This window comes from Aegilops tauschii, chromosome 2 (genome assembly GCF_002575655.3).
Source record: "Aegilops tauschii subsp. strangulata cultivar AL8/78 chromosome 2, Aet v6.0, whole genome shotgun sequence".
Classification (NCBI taxonomy): Eukaryota; Viridiplantae; Streptophyta; class Magnoliopsida; order Poales; family Poaceae; genus Aegilops; species Aegilops tauschii.
The window spans coordinates 90,888,887-90,910,479 of record NC_053036.3 but is presented as its reverse complement, the minus strand read 5'-3'; the positions used below and the strand labels follow the sequence as shown (position 1 = coordinate 90,910,479).

The window sequence follows — 21,593 nt, the reverse complement described above, 5'->3', positions numbered from 1 at the left end:
CAAGAATATAGCGGATTGAAAATTGGCATGATCTGTGTGTATAGAAGAGTGACTGGTGCAAGAGACGGGAACAAGGGAGCCGTCACCTATGGTGATGGAAGAATAAGCGGAAGGAAAACAAGCTGACAGAATATCCATATTTGAAGACATATGCGAGGATGCACCGGAATCAAAAATCCAATCCGTACCTTGGTTATTGAGTGTAAAGTTGTTCATGGCAGCGATGAAGGCGGCTTGATCCCAGGCTGGCTGTGGTGGAGTAGCTGGCGGTCCGGGTGCAGGCGCGTGCGCGTACGACATGGGTGAAGCAGGGTCGTAGGCGTAGGGTGCATAGGGTACCGGTAGGTAGCCGTGAGGTGATCCTTGGACGGCTGGCGATGGAGAGGTCGTGGAAGTGTAGACATGAGGCGGTTGCCGCAGACCAAGGAGGCCGGGAGCACCGCTAGCAGGGTGAAGGCTTGGGCTCCAGTTGCCGGTGTACGCGGGAGGAGCGTTGTATGGAGATGGCGCAGACCAGGGCATGGGCCACGCCTGAACTAGACCAGTCCAGGGGTCTTGCTGAGGGTGCTAAGACACGGGAGCAGCGGCCGATGGAGGAGACGTCGGTGGTGCAGCCGGCGGTGGTGGAGCAGCAGGTCGAGGCTGTGGCGGCCGGTAGACGGGGTGTTTGCCCCGATAGTTAGGGCTCGGGCGCCAGCCTGGAGGAGCCGAGGATGAAGGCGTCGGTGGAGCAGGTGATGGAGGCGGCGCAGATGGTGCAGATGGCCGGGCGACGTGAAACACCTGGGGAGGAAGCGTCGCCTTGCGCGCCTGGTTCTATGCCTCGAGCTGCAAGATGGAGCGGAACTCCACGAAGGAGGGGTAGGGTCGCAGCATAGGGATGAAGGCGACCTGCTTCTCGAACTGTTCCCCGAGGCCGACGAGGAGAGCGTTGATGAGGGTCCGATCGTCAACGTGATCACCGAGCTCACGGAGTTCGTCGCCGATCGCCTTGATGCGTTGGCAATAGACGGTGACCGGAGAGTCGCCTTGGATGCTGGTGCGGAGCTCGATGTGTAGCGCGTTAACACACGCATCGGAGTTATCCTGGAAGAGCTGCTGAAGAGAGGCCCAAAGTTCAGCGACGGTGGCATCGTTGTTGGAGACGAGGTTGAAGAGCTCGGTGGAGATGCGAGTATATATCCATTGGATGACGCTGAGGTCATCCTTGATCCCGCGAGGGTCGATCAGCTGTGGGGGGGGCGACTGGATTGATGTAATGGTGGAGACCGCAGCGGCCGAGGTGGACATGGAAGAGGTGGCGCCAATGGTAGAATTTATGGGTTGCGAGGTCTGGGGTTATCGGGATGAAAGGTGAGACATCGGTGATAGTATCGGCGAGGGAGAGCTGAGGTGGTTGGGGTGGGGTAGGGTTTTGGGTAGGGATTGAAGAAGAAGATGGAGGAGCAGCGCCGATAGCGCGGAACTCGGTGATAGTGTAGAGCCGCCGCCGCGGCAGCGAGGCAGGAGTTGGCGGCGAGGCCATGCCGAGGGCGGAAACCTAGGCGTGTGATACCATGAAGATTAATAATAATTGTGTATTGATCTATGCCTCAATGGGCTGTTTATATAAGTACAAAGTCTTGGAGTCCAAGTATAGAAGTGATAGATTACAATTCAAACTACCAAAAACTGAACCGGCCGAATATACTCTAATATCAGTAAGTACCTTTGTTCACGGTTTGGGAAATTTGGGACTACCCGAACCCGAAAATTCGGGTATCCGATATTTCGGGCTTTGTTTTTTTAGAGATATTTCGATAGTTGTTTCTGAAAACCCGAATTTCAAAAAACCCAAAATACCCGACCCGAAAATTCGGGTAAACCCGAACGCCCAGGGTCATGTGTTGAAAGAAAGGAGGTGGATCTATTGAGATCTTGATTCATGCTTATTGGGTTAGAGGAGGGTGATTTTTAAAAAAAAATTATTATAGTACTAGAACTTCTAGAAGTTGGGATGATTCTATCTCTGTCTTTATTTTCCAAGCACTTGTAAATGATATGGTGATCATTTGAGGAATAGAAGTCTTGATAAATGTTTTTTAAAAAGGGTTAATGTGCTCAGTTTTGCCCTCAGATGCAAATTATGCTTTACTTTGAGGGGTCCAAAGGTAGGGTAAACGGCCTCATTTCTAAGCAAGGTTTTTTTCGACCTTGTCTAAATCAGCCAAATAACTTTCCTACACATATATTCTATATACACAGACCATGTGCGTTCGTTTTTCCATTTTTTTGATTTTTTTATTTGTTTTGCTCATTTGAATTCTGGTCAAACTTAACTTTGACCAAGATTTAAACAAGTCTAAAACATCAAAATGAAAACTAAGCATGGATCCTTCTTAGTCACTCCAAAATGAAGCTGTGGTGAATTTTTGAAATTTTCATGTTCATTTCCCCAAAACACTTCTCTTCACTTCATACAAGAGAGTTTGAGATACTCGAGATATCACATAAGACACATGAACTTTTCGTTTAAATGTATGTAAACCTTGTTTATCAACTTAAATCGTTAGTATATGACATAAGAAGACTATGTGCGCAGGTTTTTCATTTTTCTGATTTTTACTTAATTTATTATGCTCATTTGAAATCTGGTCAAACATATATTTGACTGCTCCAAACCCCTCCCAAACCCCGCTAACCCTAGCGCTGAACAAGGACCGTCCATCTAACCCTAGCGGCGATCAAGGGCCGTCGATCTAACTCTTCTAGAAGGAATCTGCGGGGATGAGGGGGCCGATCCGCGAGATGCAATCTGATTGGCTAGGAGATTGTTTTTTTTTCAACAAGTACCGGGCGCGCTGGATGGACCGTTGGGCCGTCTCGTTGTCTGGGCCTGAGACCGCAGTTAATAGCCCGTCTCAGCCTTTCCAGGCCTGCATGCATGGGAAGGGCGGCGACGTGGGTTTGCATGCGCGGGAGGCGGACGTGCATGCATGCGAGCGAGGCGAGCGAGGCGAGCTAGGCTAGCGAGGCGAGCGAGGCGAGCTAGGCTAGCGAGGCGAGCGAGGCGAGCTAGGCTAGCGAGGCGAGCTAGGTGGCCACACGCGTATTGATTCAGGGCTCGATTCAGAGTTAGGCCATTACGGCAGTGGTTCAGATTACGGCAGCGAGTCAGATGCATGCGCCCGGTCAAAGAGCTTCGCTATGCAGTGATTCAGATGCACGCACGCGCCCCATGCATCATTTTCATGCAAAACTTTAAGGGTCCAAAACGTAACGGATACACACACGCGTCCGAATTCACACACGCACCGTTCTCATCCCTTCTCTCTTCCTCTCCCACCCACATGCCTATAAATGGGGTGCCTCTCTTCCTCTCCCACCCACAAGCCAGATCCGATCCATTCTCTCCAACTTCAAACACCCAAGCGACCGAGCCCTCTCCAAGCGACTAAGTGAAGATGCAGTTCAACGGGCCGACCTTCAATCGTCCGCTTGTCGTGCCGGAGCTGCGCTACCCACCGGGAGTGCTCGTGGAGAGGGAGCTCCGTGTGTGGGCGACTTCAAGGTGGAGGGGTTCCGTCGAACTCACCCGCGCCTTCCTCAGAGCCGACTATGCCCACCTCCCACGGGGCTTGCCTAGGATGTTCACCCTCAACGAGGTTCGTGACCGCGGCGGCATCCTCCTACTTCTCACGGTCACCTTCACCAACCCGTTTGACGCGCGCGAGCTCCTCGGCCAAGTCTTTTGGTGTGGCTGCGAGGCCATCTTCTTCACGATGTACAACATCTACACCAACTACGAGAGCATCTTCCCCACTCCAGGCCAGATGCACTCCCTTCCCTACGAGGAGGAGGAGGAGGTGTGAAGTTGAAGACGGTGTTGAAGGGGCGCGCGGCCAAGGTGGAAGAAGGAGGTCAAGATGAAGATGTTCAAGAAGGGGTGCGAGCCCGGAGTCAACCTCGTCATGTTTTAGTTTTATCGTTTTTATTTTGTTGCTTTTCTATGTCGTGCGTGCCGTGTCGTGTCATGTCGTGTCGTGTCCGTGAACTTATGGGTCCAAGTTATTATTGCCTAATGTAAGGGTACGGTGTGTTGCATCTTATCTAAGTTATTATGTGTGTTAAAAAATGTTCGTGCCCAAACATATCATTTCTTCCCTAAACCAAGTCATGAAGTTCGAGAACTTGTGGTTTTCATTAATGAAAATTGGAGGGGGTGAGAAGCCCTCTCTTTCATTCAAAAAAAAACAAGTCATGAACTAACATGCAAATTTATTCCCTTTACATCGTAAACCAAGTGCCACTCTAACCCTAAACCAAGTGCCACTCTAACCAAAATCATGTGGCAGTGCAAACATACGTTTCCAACCCTCCAAAATTTCAGTGCAAAACAAAGGAAAACCACTCTCACACGTGTGCAAACATTCACGGTCTCACTATGTATACCTTCCTTCCCTACCCATGTCAAAGTCTTTTCGTCTGTCCTAGCGGTTACCAGCGCAGCCCTAAACACCACAAACCCACGCGGTCCTGGGTTCAAGTCCCCAACCGCACCAATTTTTTGTGCATTTTTCACCCTTCATTTTTTAGACAAATTATTTTTTTCTTAATGTAATGCCCTTAAAAAATCTTCATTTATTTTGGCACCAGGTGTAAACCTCTACCAGAGCTGAGGCACATTTTCCATGACATTTTGGTCTTTGATTTAAATCACGGTGTATTTGAATTGGAGTAATTAAATTGCTAGTAAATATTTAACAGCTCGAAAAAAATTCTAAACTTAATTGTTTGGCTCTGGAATAATTCAATTAGCTTTCACAAAAAGTTTCAGCATTATGATTTACTGCCTAAATTAAATTAGAATAGAAAACAGAAAAAACGCAAGAGAACCCCTGAATGGGCCTAATTGGATGTAGTTGGCCCATTAGTCTAGCCTGCACTTGGCTCTACGCTCTGAATTTGGCCCACAGAGGAACCTTTTTTTTTGACAAAAAGGCAGAGCAGAGAGTTGCATTTCATTGATCAAAAGTTTCTGAATTCCTCATTTCTTCTCCCTTTTTTCAACATATTTAAATGTTGGTCACTTCTTCTCTTTTTTTCAACATTTAAAGAACTTTGACCAACATTTAAACTAGGCGAATTTTTCATGCAATTTCAAGCTTACAAAATCCTCCATAATTCATGCCTTTCCATACATTTTCAACATTACAACCAATGCGATTACCATACCTACAAATGCCCAAAAGTAATTGCAAATGGGTATTGGTATTTGTGCTTGATCTTCAAGCTTCCTAACCTTCTTCTTCAACATCCTAAGCTCAACAGCTAGCTCTCTGTCAGTGCGTGCTTCGCCCTCCATCTCTTCTTCCGGAGCTCGTGTTGCGGCCACTGCCGTTCGTGGCAGCATGCGCAACCATTCTTCATGCTCTTCTTGCAGTTCATTCATCAGAGTCTTGGCCAGAGCATCGACCCAAAGAAAGAAGCACGTCACCTGCATGAACACCAAACAGATCAACCCATTGCTCAAAGATCCCGACCATGAAAATGGTGCAATTGCCCCGATTCTTACCCCATTCTCGCTGCACACGTAGAACGGACGATTCTGGTTCCTCGGTGTGTGAGAAACCCTCCGATCAACGCCCGCCCGGCACCGTGGACAGACGAAGACAGGCATGTCCACACGCGCCCGCTCTGCATCCGCGAGGTGGCGCGGGAGCTTGAGGAAGACATGGAGCTCGGAGCCGAAAGGGATCTCAACGCCGCCGCGCCCTCCACAGCTAGCTTCCGACCGTCGTGCTCTCTCTCTCTCTCTCGCCGTGCTCTCTGTCGCCGTGGTCATCGCCGCTGTCTGTCGCCCGCTTATATAGCACACCCGCAACGGCTCTCTGCTCAAAGGCTCTCTGCTGGGTCCCACAAGCCACGCGTGCAACGGTCTGAATAGAATTGGCCGTCTCTGCCGCCTGGTCCAACCTGTAAGGGCCGAGTCAAAAGGTTGACCTGACGGAGACGGAAGAGTTCACGGAACGAGTCGGTGCGCACGGACTAGGGGCAAAACTGAGCACAATTCACATCTGAGGGCAAAACTGAGTACATGGTGAGGGCAAAAGGATAATTAAAAAAAAAATGCCCTCGGCAGCAGCAGTCCGAGAGGTCGGAGCCAAGAAAGGAACAGAGGAACAGAGCCGCGCCCTGTGGGCGCGCCGGCTGACGGCCTCGTGGAGGAGGCGGCGCGGGGCGCGACAGCGGACGGGAGCCGGGAGGGATGCAGCCGTCTTCCTCGCGCCGAGGGGAGCTGCTGTTCGGGGATCTCTGGGAAATCAACGAGGGCGCCACCTGAAGATCTCCATGGCCAGCGCCGCGGAGCTCAGGTACCTGCGCCTGCCCGCTGATGGAATGGCCGTAGCCGCACGCCGAGACGCGGATGCCGCGGGCCGACCCGTGCGCCGGTCGGACCAGCGCGGTGGCATCGCCTGCCCCGCTCGGCTGGTACACGGCCAAGGGCTTGCCCCCTGTGAATTCGAGTTCGAGTTCATTTCCAGTTCAGCCGGAGACAGCTGGTAATCCGAGTCCGGTAAGAACCAGGAGCTCTCCGATGAATAAAAGCGCTTGCGGGGGCAGCGGCTCCAACTCGATTCGTCCGCCTCCCTCCCCGATCCCCAGATCCAATCCAAGACGCGGCATCGATGGCGGCGAAGGTGCTCCAGCTCCGTAGCTCCGACGGCAAGGTGCTCGTCGCTCCGGCGTGGGACTGTCGCCCGGCCGCCGCCCAAGCCCTCCCGCTGGAGATGCGGGTGCCCTCGCGCAACCCTCGAGAGGGTGCTCCAGTACTGGACCAAGCACAGCCTGGCCAAGGCCACCGGTGAGTCCCGGGAGTCCCTCGCCCGCTGGGACGCCGACTTCCAGCGCCGTCTCGAGGAAAACGGCCTCGCCAAGGAGGCCGCCACGGCCGCCCAAGAACTCCGCCGCTACGGCATCGACCATGGAGGGCGTCCCCATCGCCACGCCGCCACGGCCGCATCTGATGTCGCTGCTCCTGCCAAGGCGGCCCATGTTGATCCCGTCCGTGTCTGGTGTGTCAACCACGGAGAACGCAGCCATGCGCCGGCGATGCCTGGCTCCTTCGATGCCTCTGATATTGCCTCCGTCGCGCGCCCTGGGCCTGCCACCACCTTGCTGGCTGCTGCTGGTGCTGACCCCGTGGATGTCCGGTGCGCCATCCGTGCCCGTGGACGCCAGATGGCTCAAGACGAGGAGTCCGCTTGCCACCACCGCAAGCGCCCGGCTTCCAAGGCTCCAATCTGCCTGCCTGCCACTGCTGCTGCGCCTGTGAAGATGGTCTCTCGTCAGGTCGCTTCCAAGGCTTGCTCTTTCGTCGGCTCTACACCACTGCCTGCCACTGCTGTGCAACCGAAGCCGCAGATCAGCATGCGCGAACTGATCGAGAACGCTCGCCTCACCATGGCTCGCCTCGACAAGGCTCGCTCTGCCTCCGAAGAAGAGGCCAGCCGTCGGTGCGACATCGAGCGCAGCCGAGCGGAGGCCCGGCGAAAGGTGGAGCAGATGGCGGACACCGTGCAGTTCAACGACCCCTGGATCCATCACTCCGACGTGACCAAGTCCCCTGAGGGGCTGCTCCAAGCACGACAGCAAGCATGGCGTTATCAAGCTCACCTCCTCGAGATGGCTCGTCGACGGGACTTTGCTCAAGCGATGCAAATCCACGGGTGATGGAAGCAGGGGAAGAAATCATCAGCAGTGCAAGCTTCTTGGTGGTAGTCTTGCATCAGAGGAGAAGAGTCGGCAGTTGGAAAAGCAGAGGGAGCAGAGGAATCTAGTTGCAAGCTACAAGTTGCCAACTATGTAATCTAGTTGCAAATTTGTAGGAGTACTGCTGCTGCGCCTGTGAAGAAGGTCTCTCGTCAGGTCGCTTCCAAGGCTTGCTCTTTCGTCGGCTCTACACCACTGCCTCTCACTGCTGCTGCGCCCGGTGTGAAGAAGATGACTCCAGCAGTTTCAACTCTGCACGCAAGAAGGGGGATGGGGGAGCTCAGCTGCAAGATTCCGAAGCAAAACCGTGTCACCGCTGCAGCACCAAGGAAGCAACCAATTCCTTGGCTGCGTCCAGTGGTATTATGCCTTCCCTAGTCTTTTAGTTGCTTCCTAAACCATGCACACATAAGTTTCATCTAATCTTTGTCCCTCTAGGTTCTGCACTTGCTTACCAAGATTTCTAGTGTTCTTTGAATCCCGTTCAGTCATTAGTAATTTTACTAGAGTGTCAGCAGAGTCTCCATCTAGCTAGGCAGCAAAAATCTTGTTAAGATGTGTACGGCATAGTTACACTACATCCACACCTGGTCCTAAGTTAAGGGTTTAAGTAAATAAAGGGCATTTTCAATAAATCAAAGTAAAGCAGATGAGCCTAAAAAGGAAACTCATGTACTGCAATTCCGGCACGAGACAGAGCGTAAGACGCACTCGCCGCAAAATCCAAAACGCCCATTTGCTACCCGGCTTGTAGCAGGAAAAAGGAGTAGAATTGAACTTGTCGATACACACATAATCATGTGAGCTGCCTAGCATCTGGAGACTATGCTGACTCTCCTGTAAAATTAATCTTGGCGGAACTGGATTCTTAGGCATTGGGCGTCTTGGTGAGTTAAAGTTGCAGTTTCCGACGAGTAACATTGGTTAGTGAACTCTTGTGTGTGTGTTTGTGGGTGAAGCTTTGGGCTAGGCAAGTCCTAAATGTATCGACTATCAAGTCGTATTGTAATAAATTTCAGACATGAAGGAAAAATTGTTGGCCAAGCAAGTCCTGAATGTATCGACTATCAAGTCATATTGTAATCAATTTCAGACATGAATGAAAAATTGTTGGCCTGAATTTGTGCAGAGCATTTGAGTAACTTTCTGTATATATGATTGTTGTATGCATCTATGACTTCTTAATACATTCTGCCGCTCTAGTCAGAAAAGTGTGAGTGGTGAGCCACATAACCATGTTTGGGACAGTTATTGGTTAGAAGATATTCTGGTTTGAGATACTGCAATCTAATTGTCAAGAGGTTGCATCATATTGTAGCTATTTGACAAATAGATTTGGCTTTTCTCAGATCATAGCTTTTCATTTGAATTATGTGCAATATCAGTGTTGCATATCCAGAACCCCTAAGAAAATTTCATGTCCATTTAAATATTATGAATTTCACTACGTTAAAGTTTCCCAGTAACCCAAGGGACCTGGAGTGGAACTTTTGTGTGGATCTAAGATCTCAAGCGACTATCAAGTTTGTCATATGTAACCCTGAATCTTTAGTGGTTACTACGCCCATGGGGGACTGCAAAATAACTCCTTTTCTACTTAGTTACAGTTTGATGATTTTGTCGTGCTCAAATTCCAATCAGATCTTGTTTAGATACGTTCCTCTCTGCAAGCAAGGATGATGCAAAGAGATGAGCATCCTGAACAATTTCTCTGAATCCAAGTGCAGTTCCTTATTTTCCACCACGAATAAAGTTTTACACTTTCTCCTCATGATATTGCTAGTGATTGCAGTATCTTCAGAAACTTCCAAAACAGAGTAATGTTATTGCTGCTTTTTTTCCAGCGAAATTGGCAGAAATGCTGCCGATTCATTAGACTGAAAAAAAATGCTGCATCATGCCTGCGTGAAAAAAAGCTTCTCGCATCGCAAGCTCCGCTGTATTTTGCTGTCTTAGTGTTCGATGGTGAAATAATATCCTGAATTTTCTTTTTCCTTTTTTTTGTTGAGAATCTTGAATTATCTTTTTCCTCAGTCTGAAAACCAGCTCCGGTCTTGTTTTCCCGGATAACACAACAGCAAAACATTGACCTTTTTTTAGGAGTATTACCACTTTATTTATTCAACCACGACTGAAGTTGGGATACAAGCGATATCAGGGGGTTGCAACAGCCACACATGGCGCCCCACTTGTAACAAAAACTAGCTCTCGCTAAGCTATGAGCATCTTTATTGGACTCCCTAGACTCAAATATAACTTTAGCTACTACAAAAGACCTCAAGAAGTTTTTGATGTCGTCGATGATCATGAAGCTCGGGCTTCTGTACTCCTCCTCCAATGCTAGGGATCATTGATAGGTCACTGGTGTAGCTCCGAAAACAGCAAAACATTGACGTGCTGCACGGTTGCCTTCAACAAATGCAGAGCCCAGAGCTGAGACACCTGCTGTCATGGAACTTCCGATTGAACAGGCCCTCACCCTTCCTGGGTTTGGATGGATCCCCCCAGATGATGATTCCGTGAAAATTAACACGGATGCTGGTATTGATAGCATTCTGGAGAAGGGAGGGGCAGGTGGTGTGGCTCATTCTTCGACAAGGTTTCTAGGGGCCTGGTGCAAGCCTCACGACGTCACGGACACTCTGATTGCCGAAGGCTATCTTTATGCAATGGCGTTATTCCTGCAAAACTTAGAGGATGGACCAACGTCGTCATGGAGATGGACTGCCTGGAGGTAGTAGACCTCTGGAACACTCGCCACAATTCCCGTTCTGTTGTGGCACCTATCCTTCTGGAAATTGGGGATTTATCTTCTAGTTTTAGTTCTTTTGTTATTCAAGCTAGATCTTCCAATCTCCCGGCTCACCTTTGCGCTAAGCGAGCTTGTTCGCTGCAAGTGACCGAGGCTTGGACTGATGATGTACCTCCTTTCCTAGTCAGCGGCCTTATTTTTTTTGAGAGGTAAAACACAACTTTATTCATCAAAATCCACATGAAGTGGGATACGTCTTTGGTCATAAGACTGACCAAACCAAACGTGGCGTCTAGGACGTCTAGACAAAGAAAATTTAGCTAGGCTATGTGCTTCATAGTTGATAACACGACTCTCAAAGGAAAAAATACAATGAAAAGGAGCTTTATGATTGATTTCGCTTATGATTGCTGCATATCTCCCTCGTGCACTCGCATTGATGTCCACAATAACCTGCCGACAATCTGATGCAATGACAAAGTCTCTGATGTCAGATCCTATGCTAGCACAAGTGCCTCACGGCAAGCAATCGCTTCCAATGTATCTGAATCGGGAGTTCCTTCAATGACTAAAGCCGAGCTACCAACGTAGTTGACCGCTTCATCCCTACATACCGCAGCTGCAGAGCCTCCTCGTGAACGCACCGCTGCATCAACATGGATCTTGGAGAATCCTGGTGGTGGCCTTTTTGGTCTTCATCGTTGCACCGTTGGAGTCTCGACGTGTGGTCTGGGTTGTTGTTGCTTGTTGCTTATAATCCCGAGGTCATCGATAAAACTCTGAACAAAAAAGTGTGTCGCTTGAGGGCTTTGGAAAATTCCTTCATGGATGGCCTTGCGGCGAGCGTGCCATATGGACCATAAAAGTAACAGCCATAAGAACGAATTTGTCATGGGGTAACATTTCCATCAAGGTGAATAACCAATGCTTGGCGTTCAGCTCAGTTGTAGCTGTGATTTTATGTGTTACATCTTCATCTGTCAAAGCCCATACACTCCTTGACGATGAGCATTCCAACAAGGAGTGGCACCACGAATCTTGGACTCCACACAAACCACACTGGCCCGAATCTGTCATATATCGATGTTCACGAACATCGTTCGTCGGCAGAGACTGTTTGGAAAGTCTCCAAAGAAACATACGGATCTTATCTGGGACCTCAGTTTTTCAAAGAGATTTCCACGATCCCTCATCTGCTCTCGAACTTGACGGACCTGTCGTTCCTTCAAGCCAAGCCTCCCTCCTTTGCCTCGTTGCCACCAACATGTTGTATGCAGATTTAACTGAGAAGATGCCATACTTATCACAGTGCCAAACCCAAAAGTCCGGTATATTCTGAGTGCACAGCGGGATTCCCAATATTACCTGGACATCCATTGGCATAAACATTGCCCGTACGAGTTGCCTGTTTCATGAAGCCGTCGCGTGATCTATGAGCTCCGAGACCAGGGTAGGCCGGTTGGGTGTTAAGCACCCATATGGTCGCAGCATTTCATCTCGTGGTAGCCAATTGTGTGCCCAGATGTTTCTAGATGATCAATTGCCAATTCCTTTGATCAAACCTTGCTTGAGAGTATCACGGCCCTCAATAATTGCTCTCCAAACTTGGCTAGGATGACTACCCAGTTCAGCCGCAAGGAAGTCCGACAATGGAAAATAGATGCTCTTTAGCAAATGGGCGCTTAGTTTCTCCGGGTTCTGCAGCAAGCGCCAAGCCTGCCTGGCCAGCATTGCCAAGTTGAACAACTCAAAATCTTTGAATCCGAGACCCCCTATTCCCTTGGGTTGTGTCATCGACTTCCAAGAGACCCAGTGTGGCGTTCGTTTTCCTTCTTTGCTTCCCCACCAGAACTTCCTGATTAGCACATAAACCTCTTGGCAGCTTAAAACGCCTTATGGCTGATTGTGCTAGGTGTGCTTTCGTTGAATAAAGAACTCCAAATTCCAACTCAAAAAAATAAAATTGCAGAGCCGAGCCCAAGCAAAAATAAGCCAGCGGCCCATCCTGAACAAGGCCCTGGCGGGCAGGGTCGACAAATGGAGGGAAATCTCCTCCGTTCTGAAAAAAAAGAGCTCTGCCCATCCACTGCCAAGCGCCGCCGATACCGACGGTATCCCTACTCCGACGAAGCCGCCCATGGAGGCGGCGGAACCCCACGCCTCCGAATCTTCCGCCTCTCCTATCGGCGCCGACGCCCCCGCCTCCAAGCCGGTACGTTCTCCTCGCCGCCCTCCGCCTCGGCATACCACTCGATCCATTCCCCGCCGCCCCTTTAGTTGAAGTTTGTGTGTTCTGAGCTCGCAGGGTGCCGCCACCGGCGCTAGGAAGCGGAAGGCCCCGGTGGCCACGGCGAGGAAGCCTCGGAAGCAGCAGGTTTGTACTGTACCGCACTGTACTGTACTGTAGCAATAAGTAAATAACCTGCCGCCGCAATCTTGCTTGCTTGTTTGATTCGCCTGAATTTGTTCCATCTATGTGCTGCCATTGTTTGGTGTAGGCTCAAGAAACCATCCAGATCCCTGTATACTACGGACAAAGAGCAGAGTTTTATTGCGTGAAAGGCGGTGATTTAGTTGATTGTTCATACATTTCTCCTAGAGTAAAAGACTGTGCACATGTAATCGGACAACTACTGCTGTGCAATCGATGTCGTTGGTGGATCTACAGCTCTGGATCTTCAAGCTGTTTCGGCTCCATCCAGAAACACAAGATCTCGCCATTAAGGGGTTCATCAAACAACGCAAAACTGACTTGTTCGACGACTTCGAACCTGACTGGTATATGGAGTACTGCCCTTGGGACACATGTTACTTTCAAACTGACAAGTGCTGGAGTGCCTTTGCCAATAAATTAAAGCGGAAAAGGAATGTGATGCAAAAGTTCATGTTGTATGCAGAATGCTCTGAGATCAAGCACTATGCTATTTTGCTCAAAGCCGTGCATGATGATTACTCTCAGTTGGCAAGGGTTGTGTTTCCTGGGACGAAATGCCTGACAATTTCTAACTTCCGCTTCCTCCGCCTAGTGGAAGACCTGTCAATGACACCTAAGGAAATTATAGCTTATCTCGCTCAACACTATGGCGAGCAGATGAACCCCCTTGAGGCGTGGAGGGCTAGACAGAAGGCTCTGGAGCGGGAGTTTGGTACATTTTACGATTCACACAACTTTGCCCCAAGGTTACTTAAGGACATAACATGTAAAACCCCTTGGGGTTTTGTAGACATCAAGGATGCAGAGGTTGCAGGATGTGACAACTTTCGAGTCCTTCACCATATATTTTGGGCTTTTGGGCAGTGCGTGCAGGCCTTCAATCATTGTCGCCCTGTGCTATGCATTAAAGGCACACCACTATGCGGGAAATATCAAGAGGTGCTGTTGACTGCTGTAGCATTAGATGCTAATGGTTACTCCATTCCAGTAGCATGTGCCGTCGTTGAGGGGGAGACCAAGGAAAGCTGGATGTGGTTTCTTAGGAATTTGGAGCAACCAGTGAGGCATCCATCGGATGTTTGCATTATACATGACTACAAAAGAGAGGTGATCGATGCTATAGAGGACTTTCTAAGTTCCGATCGGCGACAATGGGGGAAAGTAGAAAGCCGGTGGTGCATGGAACACCTTGCCGAAGACTTCTTTGCATATTTTGGTGACAAGAACCTGGTGTTGATGTTCAAGAAACTTTGTCAGCAGAGGCGACTAAATAAGTTTGTTAAAATCTGGAAGGAGCTCGATGAGTTGACAACAAAATATACAGCAGAGAGAGAAGGTGGTACTAGTGGGGAAATGCAGCAAGAGTTAGTCCAGCATGATGAGGTAGACCTGGTGGCACAACGCCTGTGGAACCGACCTGATTCAGTGGACTCTGAAGAGGAATGAGATCATGCCAATGAAAACGAAGGAAATGTAACAAAGTTTTCTGACTGGATCTGTCTGAAACCAATGGAGAAGTGGTCACTGGTGCATGACACGAAGGGGGCCAGGTACGGCATCATGGGCGCTGATATATCAAATATATACAAGAATGACCCTGTATTGAAAGGGATAACATGCCTTCCGCTCAGTGCGATAGTGGAGGTGACATTTGTGCGCTTGGTAGAGCACTTCAAAAACACAAGTGCTGCAGCAAATGAAGCAATTGGCAACCCATCAATGAACTTCCCTGAACGGGTCCAGGATGACATGAATTCAAAAATGCAGAAATCCAAGATGCATCGCGTGATTAGCCTAGACACCAAAACAAGAAATGTTTTCCAGGGGAAAGAGTTTCGGAATTTTACAGTTCAGTCGAGGCAGAAGAATGAGGTTGTTCACCTGAAATCGGAAAGCATAAGTAAGTTTGGCGAATCCACAATACAAGAAAGTGCCACCTGTTCATGCAACAAACCACAGCTGCTTCACATGCCCTGCACTCATGTCATTGCCGTCTGTTGTCAGATTGGGGTTAGCACTGCTACATACATGTCTCCATACTACAGCCTGGCCTACCTAGGTAGGATCTGGAGTGGAAATTTTGATGAATATAGGATCTCACGCGGCTACAGAAATATCACGCCATTTGAATGCAATACAACAACTTGGATCCCAGACAAAAGATTGGAGTGTGGTCTTCCTGTTTTTGTAACATCGGACTGCCTAGAAACTGTTGCGGACGAGTCAGAGCAACAATGCAACACTGGAAATGGATCTACTGAAGACAATCAAGGAGCGACAACATGCACTGAAGAACCTAATGAGATTTAAACTTCTGTTATCACGTATCAAGCTATTAATATTCTGGGCCCTAAATAGGCAGTAGTCACTGTCGAGCTTATCCTATGTAAACTCTGAACCTCTGGTATTATTTGCAGTGCGTGAAAACTGAATTTTAGGCATATTAAGACAATATGGTTACTACGCCCATGGGAGACTGCAAATCGACCCCTCTATTTTTATTTTCCCAGTAGGTTACACCATTACAGTTTGATAATTTTGTTGGAACTCTTGCATGCTCGAATGCCAAATCATTCTAGAAGACATCATTTCTTGTTTAAATATATTTCTCTGCAAGAAGAATGCTGCCAAGATCTGTCCATCGTGAACAATTTCTCTGAATCCATATGCAAATGTGGTACAGAGTTCCAGTCTACAGATTTTTTTTAAATAGCCAGCCTACAGATTTGCCATCAGGTGTTGACATGCTCCTTTCAGTTTGCTCTGTTAGCACATTTACCCGTGTTAAGTTGGTCTTTACAAAAACAAATATGACGTTATGTTTTTTTCACGCTAGAAACTGAACGAATACTGCCTATTCATCATTAATTTGAAAAAATGATATGTACAGAGATAATGTTGCATTATTGGTCAATTCTTTGCTACTGTTCTTCATCATTCATCATTCATCATGTTTTTTCTTGGGAGGAAAGTAATTTCCTGCTGTATTTTTTCCGTTGTGTAATCAGTGACGAAACAACATACTATAAAGAACCATAAAAAATGCATTTTTCTGCTTAGTGTTGGATGATGAAACAATTTCCAAGATCTTTCTGAACTTCTTTGCGTGTACAGACAGAGAACCATTCTGAATTCAGTTCTTCTTGTTATGTGTTTTTTCCTTCAGAACGTTTTTCTTGTGTTGTTCATGACACCTATTCGTAACCTCATCGAACTAGCTAAGTTGCTTGCTGATGAATAATGAATATACAAAATTAATCAACCATTCTCGAGTTGGAACAGGCCAACAACCATGTCCATTAAATGAATAAAATCACTCTTGCCCAGAAAGATTTTGAATGAAAGAACACGGAGCTGGACAGCTGGACTGTGTTTAATTCTTTTTGATGTGGACACCTTTTTTTTCGTGATGTGCTAGGAGCACCCTGCAACCGTTGCTACTGGTGGTGATTACTCCCTCCGGTCCAAAATAGGTGTCGCAATTTTGAACTAAGGTTAGGTGATCGTGTAAGATCTCATGTTATGTGATCGTGAGATCAACCCTAAAAATTCTTATTTGTGAAGTTATTTGACAACATTCATGTGCGGTATGTCTACAACTCAGAAAAAAATCAGCTCAAAACTCGATGTACATTTCGAGATTCAAAAAAGACAAATTCTATGTGAATAGTGATAGCTTTGGGTGAAAAGTACTTTGACATTATTCACATCCAATTTTGTCTTTTTTTGTTTCTATTAACACAGGTCGAATTAGAAGCTGAAACTTTTTGAGGTTGAACATCAACCATTGAGGTGTGTCTACAATTTTTTTGAGAATGTTTGAACATGTAGATTTTTTTTTAAAAATATTGATCTCATTGATCTCACCTAATCTGAGATCTCACACAAGTCTCCCCCTGATTATATTATGGCAGTAAGGATCTTCCATTCAAATCCTTCTGTTTGCAAATTAATTGAAGTTTCAGTTTTGTCACAAGTCAAACTTATTTATTTTTACCAAATAGATTGAAAATTTTGATAGTCAAATCTATATTCATTTGGGAGGTAATAAAGAAAAAACAAGTTTCCCATGCATAGTGAGGTCAAAAAATAATGTTGCACCTTTTGTCACTATTCATTGCTGATTTTTTTGTTGTTCATACCTCCCAAATGATTTTAAGCTTGAATTTGTACATGTTTTCAGTGTAACATGGTTTCCATCTTATATGTTCTACTGTTTCTTTTAGGGGTGTCTGCTGTTTTATTACGAGCTTTTGTTTTCGAGAAAATATTGCGAGCTTTTAGTGGGGATGAGAGCCCAACAGCAAATGGAAATAACGGCCCAGGTACAAAAGCTCGCGGAACCTCCTGGCGAGCGGCCTGTCACGAGAAAATGGAGGGAAAAACTCCAGAAGCGAGGGAAAACCCTCTTCCCATTCCCATTCCCCAAATGTGCTCACAGAAAGAGATGGAAACCCACGCCGGCCTGGTCTCCGACGGCGGCAACCCTGCTCCGACGAAGCCGGGGATGGACGAACCACGCGCCGGCGCCGATGCCGCTGAAGCCCCCTCCTTCGCCGGCCCCGACGCGCTCCCCGTCCCCCAGCCGGTACGCTCTCCTCGCCGCCCTCCGGGCACCACTCGATGGATTCGCCGCCACCCGTTTCGTTGAAGATCTGCGTGTTCTGATCTCGCAGTGTACGGTCGCCGGCGCGAGGAAGCGGAAGGCCCCGGCGACGGCCAAGGTAGTCAGGAAGGCTCACAAGCCGCAGGTCTGTAGTTCACTGTATTCACTTGATAATTCAGTTGGTCTGAATTTATTCCTAGCACTTGCTTGGTTGTTTGGTTCGTCTGAATCTGTTGCATCTGTGTTGTGGCATTGTTTGGTGGTGTAGGTTGAAGTTGAAGAACCAATTCAGATGCCTGTGTACTATGGACGTAGAGAACCGTTTTCCCGCGTGCGTGGCAACGATTTGGAAAACAAATGTGCCCACTTAATTGGCGAGCTACCGCTGCAGCTACAGTCCATGTCATTGGTGGATCTACAGCTCTGGATCTTCAGGCTGTTCCGGCTCCATCCAGAAACACAAGATCTCGGTATCAAGGGGTTCCTCAAGCAACGCAAAACTGATTTCTTTGACGAAGAGTCCTCCGAACCGGACTATTCTTTGGAGGACTACCCGTGGGGCATGCATGAGTTTTTGACTGACAAATGCTGGAGTTCCTTTGCAAATAAATTGAAGAGTAAAAAACATGTGACGCAGAAGTTCATGTTGTATGTGCAATCTTCTGAGGTCAAGCACTACGACATTTTGCTCAAAGCCGTACATGATGATTACTCTCAACTGGCCACGGTTATGTTGCCTGGGATGGAGTTCCTGGCAAGTAGTCGCTACGCCTTCCGTGACCTTGTGGATGATCTGACGATGACAGCTAAGGAATTGGTACATTATCTCACTGGACCCTTAGGCGAGAAGATTAGTCCCGCTGAGGCGTGGAGGGCAAGACAGTTTGCTCTGGAGAGGGAATTCAGCACCTTTTATGATTCACACAACTTTGCCCCGAGGTTGCTTAAGGAAATAGCACGCAAGAACCCTGGTTGTTTTGTTGACATCAAGGATGCAGAGGTTGCAGACTGTAAGGGTTTCCGAGTCCTGCACCGTATGTTTTGGGCATTTGGACAGTGCTTACAGGCCTTCCGTACCTGTCGCCCTGTGCTATGCATCAAGGGCACACCACTATGTGGGAAATATCAAGGGATGTTGTTGACTGCTGTGGCATCGGATGCTAATGATTTTTCCATTCCAGTAGCATGTGCTATAGTTGAGGGTGAGACCAAGGAAAGTTGGTTGTGGTTTCTTAGGAATTTGGAGCGAGCAGTGGTGCATCAGTCTGATGTGTGTCTTATACACGACTACAAAAGGGAGTTGATTGATGCTGTGGAAGACCTTCTGAAATATCAATATCGACAGTGGCGTAAAGCAGAAAGCCGGTGGTGCATGGAAGACCTTGCTGAAAACTTCTTTGCGTATTTTGGCGACAAGAAGCTGCTGCTGATTTTCAAGAGACTTTGCCAGCAGAAGCGACGCCATAAGTTTGGTAAAATCTGGAAGGAGCTAGACGAGTTAACGTCGACATATATGGCAGAGAAAGAACGTGGGGCTAGTGGGGAAATGCAGCAGGAATCAGTCAAGCATGATGTGGCAGAGCTTGAGGCGCAAAGCCCATGTAACCAACATGATTATGTGAAGGATGTGAAGGAAGATCATGCCGATGACACCAAAGGGAAGATAACAAAGTTCTCTGATTGGATCAGTCTGAAACCGAAGGAGAAGTGGTCACTGGCATATGACAGAGATGGAGCAAGGTATGGCATCATGGGCAGTGATATAGCTGATATATATAAGAATGACCCTGTATTGAAAGGGATCACATGCCTTCCTCTCAGTGCGATAGTGGAGGTAACATTTCGGCGCTTGGTAAAGTACTTCGAGAACACAAGTGCTGCAGCAAACAAAGCAATTGGCAACCCATCAATTAACTTCCCGGAACGTGTCCAGGTTGACATGAATTCCAAAATGCAGAAATCCGAGACGCATACACTTACGTATACGTATGCCGATGAGAAGAATGCTCGTGGTGAGGTATTGGATCGGAAGTTTACAGTTAAGGGAAGGAAGAGGGAGGTGACTGTTCACCTGAAGTCGGAATATACCCTCAGCAGGAATAAGTCTGAAGGATCCACAGTTGAAAAAACTGCCACCTGTTCATGCAGCAAGCCGCAGCTACTTCACAAGCCTTGCTCTCATGTTATCGCCATCTGTTGTAAGATTGGGGTTAGCGCTGCTACATACATGTCCCCATACTACAGCCTGCCCTACTTAGGTAGGACTTGGAGTGTTAATTTTGATGAATCTAAGATCTCACGCGACTACAGAAATATCATGCTGTTTGGATGCACGACTACCTGGATCCCAGACAAAAGATTGGAGTGTGGTCTGCCTGCTTTTGTAACATCCGACTGCCTAGCAACTGTCATGGAGGAGTTAGAGCCACAATGCAGCACTGGAAATGTATCAACTGAAGACAATCAAGGATCGACAACACGCTTAGAAGAACCTAATCAAATTTAAACTTCAGTTATCAACTAACTAAGTTATTCATATTTTGGAGCCTAAATATGCACTAGTTGCTGTCGAGCTTATCCTCTGTAAACTCTGAATCTCTATGTTATCTGCAGTCTCGAACTAAGTTATTCTTATTTTGGAGCCTAAATATGCAGTAGTTGCTATCGAGCTTATCCTCTGTAAACTCTGAATCTCTATGTTATCTGCAGTGCTTCCCTATATTGTTTTGTCATGTATACTATGCAGAGCTTATCCTATGTAGACTGTAACCAACTCGAAAATGAAGTTAGCATGTCATAATCTCTGAATCTCTATATAGAGTTTACATAGGATAAGCACTGCAGATTTTATCTCTGAATCTCTATGTTATCTGCAAATCAACCCATCTCTCATTAATTTCTACTACTACTCCGTCCCATAATATAAGACGTTTTTGCAATTATGGGACGGATGGAGTAGTTGCTTGGTTACAGTTTGATGATTTTCTTGTAACTCATGTATGCTCAAATCCTTACTCCTGGTAAACAAGGATGCTGCAAAATCTTTTTTTCTACTCCCTCCATCCCATAATGTAAGAGCGTTTTTTATTATGGGACGGAGGGAGTACCACAAATAGATTTTTCATTCTGTCCTCATTTCTTGGGGTGATTGCAGTGATTCCAGAGTTCCAGTCTACAGAAACTGCTGAAAAGAACCACTCTACAGAGACTTGTTTGTAAGTGTTGGATAATGTTGCGTCGATGCCTCGTTGGTCAATTCTTTGCTACTGTTGTGCTCATCATGCCTGCATGGGAAATGTATATGTTGAAGCTTCTACCATTGCTAGCTCTGCTGCATTTTTCTGTTCAGTGTTCCATGTTGGAGTATATATTATGAAGAATCAGAACATCACTGTTTCCAGGATCAAATTCGCTCATGATCAAGTTACAACCTAAGATCTATGACTATATTATGTTAAATGTTCGTATTTTGTTCAGTCCATCGGTATGCTCCCAGGTACCTGTAATTGTGATCTGTTTGCCAGAACCAAGGGGTCTTTCTGTGGAAACCTTCAGGAGCAATCGTCGTTTTTTGATGGTTTTTCCGCTTTTCACAGCTGCTCTTTCCACACACCCCGGATATCTGGTGCCAAACCGTCGCCTCTTTCCTTATATATTCGATAATCGAGTTTGCTACCTTTGTGGCATTGATTGTACAAGTTCGTGAAGAGGGCTGGACGAGTAGAATGAGGGAAAGCGGCTCGATCGAGAAAAAAGAGGAGTAGACTAGAAAACCTAGAACTTCAAAAGTCACTATCAATGAATTCCCGAGCAATTCTAAACCAACATATGCTCCGTATAGACGGAATCTCAGATAAGAACCTAACAGTCTTTCTGAACTTGTTTGCAGGCCATTCTGAACTCTGGTGTGCAGTTGTTTTTGTTCCGTGTTTGTTTTCCTTCAGAGTGTTTTTCTTTTGGTGTTCATGACATCTACTCCTATCTTCATCGAACCTACAGAATCAACCAGCCGACATTTCTTGAGCTGTAAATCACATGGAACTGGACCC

The 21,593-nt window shown here is 47.3% G+C and overlaps 3 protein-coding genes and 1 pseudogene across 3 annotated transcripts; 3 read left to right on the top strand and 1 right to left on the bottom strand.

Annotated features, from left to right (window-relative positions):
* Window positions 1-816: 816 nt before the first annotated feature.
* LOC109779243 (uncharacterized) lies at window positions 817-1,290 on the bottom strand. The gene has a single exon (XM_020337850.1). The coding sequence runs from the start codon at window positions 1,288-1,290 to the stop codon at window positions 817-819; it is 474 nt and encodes a 157-aa protein (XP_020193439.1).
* Window positions 1,291-6,084: 4,794 nt separating this feature from the next.
* LOC109779248 (uncharacterized) lies at window positions 6,085-8,880 on the top strand (annotated as a pseudogene).
* Window positions 8,881-12,523: 3,643 nt separating this feature from the next.
* Window positions 12,524-14,654, top strand: LOC109779249 (uncharacterized). Its single transcript, XM_020337853.4, has 3 exons — window positions 12,524-12,716; window positions 12,810-12,878; window positions 13,003-14,654. The coding sequence occupies exon 3, from the start codon at window positions 13,152-13,154 to the stop codon at window positions 14,382-14,384; it is 1,233 nt and encodes a 410-aa protein (XP_020193442.2). The 5' UTR covers window positions 12,524-12,716; window positions 12,810-12,878; window positions 13,003-13,151; the 3' UTR covers window positions 14,385-14,654.
* A 2,459-nt stretch (window positions 14,655-17,113) lies between these two features.
* LOC109779244 (uncharacterized) lies at window positions 17,114-20,263 on the top strand. The gene is made up of 3 exons (XM_020337851.3): window positions 17,114-17,526; window positions 17,615-17,689; window positions 17,813-20,263. The coding sequence occupies exons 1-3, from the start codon at window positions 17,128-17,130 to the stop codon at window positions 20,048-20,050; spliced, it is 2,712 nt and encodes a 903-aa protein (XP_020193440.2). The 5' UTR covers window positions 17,114-17,127; the 3' UTR covers window positions 20,051-20,263.
* Window positions 20,264-21,593: the final 1,330 nt, after the last annotated feature.

What these genes read in the sequence shown, in the direction of transcription:
- LOC109779243 (XM_020337850.1), bottom strand. Translation starts at nt 1,290, where the DNA reads ATGTCCACCTCGGCCGCTGCGGTCTCCACCATTACATCAATCCAGTCG.
- LOC109779249 (XM_020337853.4), top strand. Translation starts at nt 13,152, where the DNA reads ATGTCGTTGGTGGATCTACAGCTCTGGATCTTCAAGCTGTTTCGGCTC.
- LOC109779244 (XM_020337851.3), top strand. Translation starts at nt 17,128, where the DNA reads ATGGTTTCCATCTTATATGTTCTACTGTTTCTTTTAGGGGTGTCTGCT. An exon ending in CGCTCCCCGTCCCCCAGCCG is followed by an intron (nt 17,527 to 17,614) that starts GTACGCTCTCCT and finishes CTGATCTCGCAG; the next exon opens with TGTACGGTCGCCGGCGCGAG. An exon ending in GGAAGGCTCACAAGCCGCAG is followed by an intron (nt 17,690 to 17,812) that starts GTCTGTAGTTCA and finishes TTGGTGGTGTAG; the next exon opens with GTTGAAGTTGAAGAACCAAT.